This window comes from Rhinolophus hipposideros (assembly GCF_964194185.1).
Source record: "Rhinolophus hipposideros genome assembly, chromosome: 1".
Classification (NCBI taxonomy): Eukaryota; Metazoa; Chordata; class Mammalia; order Chiroptera; family Rhinolophidae; genus Rhinolophus; species Rhinolophus hipposideros.
Window position 1 is genome coordinate 64,663,669 of NC_138047.1, and position 9,544 is coordinate 64,673,212.

The 9,544-nt window shown below is 34.6% G+C and overlaps 1 protein-coding gene across 1 annotated transcript; it reads left to right on the plus strand.

Moving 5' to 3' along the window:
- Positions 1–917: 917 nt before the first annotated feature.
- Positions 918–8,738, plus strand: SPP1 (secreted phosphoprotein 1). The gene is made up of 7 exons (XM_081059779.1): positions 918–1,138; positions 2,235–2,302; positions 2,415–2,453; positions 4,832–4,912; positions 5,208–5,249; positions 6,357–6,680; positions 7,396–8,738. The coding sequence occupies exons 2-7, from the start codon at positions 2,249–2,251 to the stop codon at positions 7,798–7,800; spliced, it is 945 nt and encodes a 314-aa protein (XP_080915905.1). The 5' UTR covers positions 918–1,138; positions 2,235–2,248; the 3' UTR covers positions 7,801–8,738.
- Positions 8,739–9,544: the final 806 nt, after the last annotated feature.

Sequence of the window (9,544 nt, forward strand, 5' to 3'; positions counted from 1 at the left end):
CCAAATAACTCGTTCCACTTAAAGACATTGCAAATGATGAGGACCTGCTCCTCCTAAATTTCAGTGACAGTTAACACATACACAATGCTTAAAATAAACATATAATATGTGCCAAGTACTTTCATTTTCCACACACTAATTCACTCTCAAAAACCCCATGAGCTAGGTAACTGTGCCTATGACAGACGAGAAAACAGGTGTAGGTCTGCTAAGTGATTTGCCCAAGGTCACACAGCTATTTAGGTGGCAGAGTGAAATTCAAAGCCACTCACTCTCTGGCTCCCAAAGCAGCATTCTCAAAAAGTCACCCTGTGCTGTTAGACACCACTTTCCTTCTGCAGCATCTAAAGTAAATTACCATTCTTTTATTTTTTATAGCAAGTTATCAAATTAATCACCTCCAAAACCGTGTCCTTGAGAGGTCATTGTTAAGTCCAACTTAATGGGCATGAACATAGATTTTAATATTACTAATATCATTTGTCTAAATGACAAGCTGCTGCATACTTGAAATGACAAAACCAGGCTTGAGTAGTAAAGGATGGAGGGAGGATCTCTGAGCTCTTTGTACACCTGAACAATAGCCGTGTAGCTCTTAAATAAGTATAACTATAAGGCAAATGTAGTTGTGTATATTACCTAATCTGTTACTTAAACTGAAAGAAGCAAAACCCATTCTATTTAATTTTATTTAAGATTTATTTGTATTAATACTTTTTCTTCTAATTCAGAAATTATAAAGTCTTTGTAAGAACTAGTCATTTTCCCCCTTTTTGATGGGACCCTTAGGTGCCCTTTCATGATGCTAAATGCCATTCCCATAAAAAAAAAAAATCTAGTTAATGATATTGTAAATAAGTAATGTTTTAACTTGTGTGTGTGTGTGGGTGTGGGGGGGTGTGTTAACCACAAAACCAGAGGGGGAAGTGTGGGAGCAAGTGGGTTGGGCAGTGGCAAAAAAACCTCATGACACATCTCTCCGCCTCCCTGTGTCGGTGGGGAAAGTCTGAAGCAGCATTTAAATTCTGGCAGGTCCTGGTTGTCAGCAGCAAGAGAGGAAGCAAGGAGTGCAGCTCCATCTGGGACTAGACTCTCTTCTCAGGTCAGTGGCAGTCTTCTGAGCCCGCCTCAGACCAAGGTAAGCCTGCAATTTACTATTTTGCTTTTGTCCTATGCATTCAGTTTCAATTCATGGAGAAGGTCAAGTTCTAAGGAAAAGAGTTTAACTGTACTGCTGCTAATCAGATTTAAACTGTTCTAGTCTTGAGTAAGCATGCCAGAATACAAAGGATAGGTGACCAGCTCTTTTGAAAGCCAGTCAAATATAAAACTTAAAATTCCTTCCACTGAGTCCTTAAAAGGACTGAAACTACTTCTTCCAATCCAAAAAAAAAAGTAAAATTCTGTGCTCCTGTGCAATGATTATACCTATTTCATTTTAAATGGATAGAGGACTGTGAAGGAATTTAAAAAGAAAATGATCTTTAGTGTTAATGTAAGGCAATGATAGCACAATTTTTAAAATTATTTGATTAATCCTATTTTCAAGGAAAAAAAAAACCCTTTCTAAATATTTTACTTCTGTATTTAGCTGTTAAAATTTTCACCAAAATACCTGTTTGACAATATGTAGACTTATTATCACAAATAGAAAAGCTGTTGACTGTTTTCAATGTTTCCTTTTTTTTCAAATTCGAGAATAACTTATTTAAATAACTCATTTTGGAGATAGCTTCATCTCATCTAAAGTAGTACCTTTTTAATAATTTAAGTTAAAAATCATATTTGAAATGCATGCTGAAAAAATGGAGAAAGCAAATTTCTTTCATGGTTTTATTTTCTCTCTTTCTCTTTGTTTTTCTTCTCTGAAAAGTAAAGATTCCCATGCTCGCTTATTATTTTAATGAAATTACTGTTGAGCTGTGTTTAGATTTAGATAGCTGGCCATATCAGCTAATAATGGTGTAATCTCTGAAACTCTAAATTTAAAAGTTGAATACATAGACTTGCAAAATTCCCCTCTCCCTTGCCTAATGGTGAAAGATGGAGAATAAGGGCGGCATTACAAATAGTAACTCAAAAGGCCATAATGTTAAAAAGAAAAGTGTTCTCTAGGAAATAGAAAACATTTTACAAAAAATATATTTTATTTGTGGTTGTTTTGTGATGTGGTAACATAAACAGGTATCACCGTTTTAACCTGTGGTCAAATATTCATTACAAATTTTTTGCAGGAAAGATCACTACCATGAGAATTGCAGTGATTTGCTTCTGCCTCTTAGGCATTGCCTACACCCTACCAGTGAGTACTACAGAATCTTAAAGAAAATTCCTCAAAATAACTAAGTTGTAAACTCTCATGTACTGGGAACACATTCACATTGTAATCTGTCTTCATCTTTTCTGTTTCAAAGGTTAAACATGCCGATTCTGGCAGCTCTGAGGAAAGGCAGGTAAGCACCTTACAGGTTTATCATACAGTTAAATGATTTATCCAACTGCTTCAAGAAGCACCACAAACATATTTGTTGCAATTTTACTTGTTTTCATAGTCAAGCCTGTTAATTTCTAAGTATTTATTGACTGCCTGCTTTCATTCTAGGCCAATACCAAGCACAGTATAATTTTTAATTAAATATAAGCTCCAAACATCAAGCTAGGTTTTTTTATTTAATAAAATAATGCCATAGGCCATTATTATCACTAATGTAAACTGAGTTCTGGGAAGTTGTGAGACTTGCTTTCCAAGAGTCAACATATTGTTCTAGAAGTAGAAAATTCTGTCCTTTATTTTACTTAGTGGAAGTTTCTTTACAATTCATCTCACATATTGGACAATTTATCTGACTATAATATTTACAATATCTCCTAAGATTTTTGCTAAGAAGCCCATTATAAAAAGAAAGTCTGTTTATGCTGTTTGCATCTATTGTGCTTGTCAGCTGACTTTAGATCACATTTTTCTAACCAAACATCAGCCCAAATCAAACTCTTTATTATAAGTTTTTGACCAGCACCATAGATGTACCTGCCCCTCCACAATAGATAAAACTGTGCCAGCCGAACAACAAATGGTCATTGTCCCAAGGAGCTTGGGCAAAAAGACACAGAGTTCAATTCACATGAACAGAATAAAGGCCAATGTAGAGTTGCCCAGAGTCACTGTGATTAGATTGCTTAATAAAGACACTAGGAGAAGTATTGTGTGTGGATGGGTGTGCAAGTGAGTGTGTGGGGGTGGGTCTGTTTTCCAATTGATTTAAGAACACAGGTATTGAATCAAAACAATCAGCCAGAAAAATGAACATTTTCAGAGAAGATAGAGATCATGCAAGAATTAGTGTCTTTTTATTAGAAAAAAATATGGCACATGAAGCCATGGCAGTATAAATTATGAAATAATTATTAAGAGTTAAGTGAAGAGCTCAATCTTTTAAAATCCTAGAAATTTAGTAGAAAATATGGGAAGTCTATAAGGAGACACCTCTGAAGATGAACACTGGTTATTTGTAAGTGTTATAATTATTGGGTGGATTTTAACCTGTTTATTTTGCTTAGCTTTATTTTTTCATTTTACATTTTTAATTATAAATTTAACCTATAAATATATTCTCCCCGAGCCTGTATTGCATGTATCATCAGGATGTATACAACAAATATAAATTATATTTCTATGTAATACTTATATAAATATATTTTTAAAGAAAAAAAAGGAGGCAAACTTTGAACCCATCTAGACCAGTAGCTTTTTGTACTTTTTTCCAGCAAGGAACCCCTTCTTTCAGCAAAAACTTTCAGAGAAGCCCAATCCAATGCTGCTCAGGGTACAGCCAGCCATAGGGAAACACAAAGTGTTGGCTGGTTTCCTCCCTCCTCTTTTCTGCCCAACCCCCAAACACCTTGATGGCTGTGAAGGAACTCTATGGAACTTTAGGGTTCTCATTCTCAATAACAGGGATTTGAGGTGATTGGCCACGGGTGATACAGCCCATAAGATGACACACAATCAGAGCAATTTCCATTCCTCTGTACTAGCATATTATAATCATTTTCCAAATAAATAACTTGGCTAAAAGAAAGGCCATTCCATTCATGTCTTTGGCAACTTAGAGAGGTGAAACTTTTGTGCAGTGATGTTAATATTATATTTCTGCACCATCCACTAAGATAACCACTAGCTACATGTGGCTATTAAACATTCAAAAGTAGCTAGTGCAACTGAGGAACTGAGTGTTTTATTGTAGATAATTTTACTTAAATTTAAATAGTCACATGTTATGTGACTAGAAGATACCACACTGGACATCACAGACTTAGAAAGTTTCTCTTTGTTCCATAGGGAAGGAAACAATGGTGATCAACACTAATTAAGAGCATCTCTGCTTTAGATATGTTTTATGTGAGAGGAAATTTCAGCTAGTAAACACAGAGTAGGAAGGCACAGTGTTAAGATGAGTGTAAAGAGCCATTTTATCTGGATTTGAACCCTGGCTCTTAACTACACTGTGGCTGAGTTTCTCCTGATCTGCGAAATGGAAACAATAATGATACCTGTCTCATAGGGGATTGAGAAGATTAAATGAATGAATATATGTAATTCACTTCAAAAGGGTGCCTGGCCCACAGTAAGTGCTCTGTAAGAGTTTATTAAATAAATGCCAGAAAAAATAACTTAGAAAAGGAGTATCGAAGACTCTGGTTGACTATGTACATGCATATTATGCTTATCCACCACTATTGGTGAAGTATAGTTGTTTTTTCAGCTTATCACTTAGATATCCCTATGTTACTTTTCTTTTAAATAATGACAAATATGCAACTTTTTTTGTAGCTTTACAACAAATACCCAGATGCCGTAGCCACATGGCTAAAGCCTGACCCATCTCAGAAGCAGAATCTCCTAGCACCACAGGTATTTTTAATTAATTTTAAAAATTAAATGTCTTGCAATTAAAGAGCAACAATGTTTAAAAAAAAAAAAAAGCCATCAACCAGGCCATTTGGGCTGGGTAAGTAGATCCTTCCTGCCTGTTGGTAAATGTGAGCTTAGGACACCAATTGATCTGTCATGTTGGCTTCTTCCCCTTTAAGTCATTCACCAACAAGGCTAAAAAAATAAGACGTGCTTTGGGTAGAAAAGGCTAAATTTTGGGGGAAAAAAAATTAAACATGTATGATATACACTGATATGACCTTTCCTTCTTCAGAATGCTGTGTCCTCTGAAGAAACTAATGACTTCAAACAAGAGGTGAGTTCTCATTTTGAATCAGAGGCCCACCATGCCTACCATGCCTTGGAGAGACAAAAGAAGCCACTCTTTTTTCTAATGACATTGCCTGGGTTCAATTTTTGACAAAATTCCATTAGCAAATTTTCCAGTAAATTGCCAGTCTAAAACTTGCTCGGCAAGAAAACATGTATTTACTAACTGTCAGAAATACAAGTTTTCTTCAGATAAATTTAGTGTGACCAGAAATGTTTACTAATGACTATTATTTGAAAAACTAAGCCGCTTGGAGTTTATTTAAGGTATTCTATAGATGTCTCATCTAATATCTGATATGCATTTAATTAATACCTATCAAACCCAAGATTTTACCTCTAGGTACATTTCTGTTTGTAACATAATAGTTTATTTGAAAACTATTATTAGGACTAGTAATTAGGACTTCTTATTAGGACTATTAATATAGTTGTTAAGCAAGAGATAAGTTAAATTTGTTTTCCTTAGGATTCTCTTTTAATATACTTAAAATCGCTAATAAGGAAAGTTAGATAAGTGGCCCAGTATATTTGCTCATTGGAAGTTTAATACACATTTACTGGTTAAATCAATTGACAAATCTGCTGTACTTTAGACATATGCATAACAAAGTCACCTTTTGATTATCTATGCTAATAAGGAAGTGGTTTTGGGTTTTGGTGCATGCATTAAATATGGATGCTCAGATCTCCTGAGCATTCTCATTTCACATAGAAAAAGTCATCTCACAATTATGTGTCTGTATTTATTGCATCATTGAATTTGGCATATTAAATAATGTCTAATGTGAAAAAAGAAAAACAATGTTATCGATACAAATATTATACTCATATATTTGACTTGAAAATATCCAGGAAAATAATTTTTTATGGGGAAGCAAGAAAAATACCTCAGATGATGATTCCGTTTTTCTTTGTGTAAAAGAGAAGTTGGAAGATGCTCACTTGAGCTCCTAAAAGCCACGGAGTACATTGTTGTGGATGCGAAGATCCTGAAACTAAAAAAAAGATAGTAAAAAAAAAAAAATGCCCTGGAAAGGCTAAGGGAAAATAAATGCCCTTACACTAATTTTTCTTGCCATCTTGATTTTAGACCCTCCCAAGTACGTCCAATGAAAGCCATGACCTCACAGATGAGGTGGACGATGAAGATGATGAGCAAGTGGACAGCCAGGACTCCATTGACTCCAATGAGTCAGATGATGCTTATCATCCTGATGACTCTGAAGATTCTGATGAGTCTCACCACTCGGATGAATCTGACGAACTGGTTACTGATTTTCCCACCGACCTTCCAGGGACCCCTGGAGTTGTCACTCCACCTCTCCCCACAAGAGACACGTATAATGGCCGAGGTGATAGTGTGGCTGATAGACTGAGGTCAAAATCTAAGAAGTTCCACAGATCTGCAGTCCAGGTAAGTACTTTAACGTGCTCATCAAGATGATTATGATTAGAGCCCAATTCTAGGAACCGGAGTCTGAATATTCATTTATTCAGCAAGCAAGCAAAGCAAGCAAGCTTTATTATTACTTTATGACCATTAAATATAAAACCTTTTTCCACTTGGTGGGTATTTTTTTATGTTTAAGTCCATATAATTTCTCTCTAATTTCATCTCTCCATCACAATTCTATTTTTCCAAATCCCGGCTATAAAACATTTATTCTATTCACTTGCTTTTTAGATTAAAATAGACGTTAGGAAACAGCAATTATTTTCACAATACAGTAGTCACATTTCGAAGTTAAATATGGAAGAGGAATGGTGGAGTTGCAAGTTACACTGAATCTATAGTCAAAGGATCTGGATTTGATACATAGGTTGGCCTTTGACTATTCACTTTACTTTTTCATTTCAATTCACTTTTCCTTCATGTAAAACAGAGATAATGAGACTTACCTCATAGGTTTCATCACATACATAATTGATGTACCTATTACACTGAAGGAAATAATGTATGAAAGAGCTTGGTGAAAAACAAAGTAACATGCTAGTATTATTTTTTATTTCAGCCAAATTTAGATAGTTTTCAGTATAAACTGGCCTAAAAGTTCAAGAGCAGAAAAGAATGACAATGTTCCCATCCATGTCTGTCATCTAATTCTTCTTCTTTTTGTGCTATAATTCAGTATCCTGATACTACAGAGGAGGACCTCACGTCACATATGGAAAGCGCGGACATGGACGATGCCCACAAGGCCGTCCTTGTTGCCCAGGGACTGCAAGTGGCTTCTGACTGGGACAGCCATGGGAAGGACAGTCAGGAAACAAGTCAGCTGGATGACCACAGTGTGGAAACCTACAGCCACAAGCATCCCAAAGAATATAAGCTGAAGGCAAAGGATGACAGCCAGGAGCATTCTGACGTAGTTGATAGTCAGGAAAATTCCCAAGTTAGCCATGAATTCCATAGCCAAGAATTTCATAGCCATGAAGACAAGCTAGTCCTAGACCCTAAGAGTGAGGAACAAGATAAACACCTGAAATTTCGCATTTCTCATGAATTAGAAAGTGCATCATCTGAAGTCAATTAAAAAAAAGAAAAATACAATTTCTTGCTTTTAGTTAAAAGGAAAAAATATATAGTGGAGTGGAAGAGGATATAAAATGCTTATTTCTCAGCTTAGTTGGTGAATGTATATGTATGTGGATCTAGAAATAGATGATGTTTTTTGATCAGTAGTTTAGTGTGTGGCTTCATGATAACACCCTTTTAAACGAAAAGCTTCAGGGGTTAGTCTATGTTCTTTCCATAGAAGAAATGCAAGCTATCACTGCATTTTACTGTTTGCTATTTCTTCATGAATAAAAATTTATGTGGAAGCAAACAAAATACTTTTACACACTTGTAAGAGAGAATATAAAATTTTATGTCATTATCTTTCGTTTTTCAAATTATTGTACATTTTGTTGTGATTATTTTTGTGTGAATAAATCTTATATCTGGAATGTAATGAGAGTCTGGTTGTGCCAATTGCTTTTCTTATTTTGTTTCCCACAGTTGCCCAATAATTAACAGATATAACCATTTTAATGAATGTGCTGGACTTAGTAGAAAGCAATCCAGGAACTGCTGTATCAACTGTACAGTTTCTGGCTGAGCCAAAGGTCCCAGTCAAGGAAACAGGAGTCCAGCGGGGGTTGATATTCGGCCAGAAATCCTCCAACCATGCAGGTCTCTGTAGGTTGCTTCCAAACAGTGGGAGCACATTTTTCTAATTTTCACAAAGCTTATATAAAAGCTAACAAAAGCATAAATGCAATCACAAATAAATTTTTTTTCTTATTAATTTGTTCAGTAAATTTATTGCTTTCTTATCCTTGGTTGAAAACTTGGGTAGGTCCCATAGCTATTCTGATTACTCATAGAAAATAAACAAATAGTCCCTTTATATTGGGAAAAATTTTTATGACGTTTTAGGTAATAATCAAAATTTTTTATTTCATTCAAAACTAAAAGTTCTGGAAATCTAAAGTGGAGCAAATGTCTTTATTTCCTTGTCTTGCTTCTCTGGTATTTCTAAAACTAGAAATTCCATGTAGAACTCAAACAATTTTTCTATTAAACAACTCTTGGGACAAAAGAGGAAAAATTTAAATTGCTGAATTTCTAAAAAAAAAAAAAGGATCATTATGAAAACACAAAATCAATAGAGTATAGTTCAACCAGTGATCGTAGAAAATTCATAGCCTTAATTTTTGCAGAAAAACAAATAAATAAAAGAATGAAAATAGATAAATTAAGCTCCCGTCTTAAAAATTAGGAGAGCAGCAATGTAAAGCAAAAGAAAGTATAAGGAAGGAAATAATAAAGTTAAAAGCAAAAAGAATGAGGTAGAGAACAGAAGAATAGTAGAAATTAATAAATCAAAATGCTGGTTCTCCATAAAAAAAAAGTCAACAAAATAGATAAGCCACTAGCTAACACAATAAAGGAAGGTAGAAAACAAAAATAAGAAATTAAAAGAAAGAGATCACCAATGAAACTGAGGAAATTTTAAAATTTATAAGAGACTACTTGGCAGAACTCAATACAAAACTAATGGAAAACCTAGATGAATTGGACTTTTTTCTAGGAAAATACAATTTACCAAAATTGACCTTGCTATACATGGAAAACATAAATAAATTTATATAGAGGAGAGAAAATGTTATCAAAGGACTAACTGTAGAAACTAGACCCAAATGATTTTACAGGGGAATTCTATCAAACCTACAAAAACCAGATAATCCCAATACCATATAAATTGTAGCAGAGATGGAAAACTCTCAAGTGAT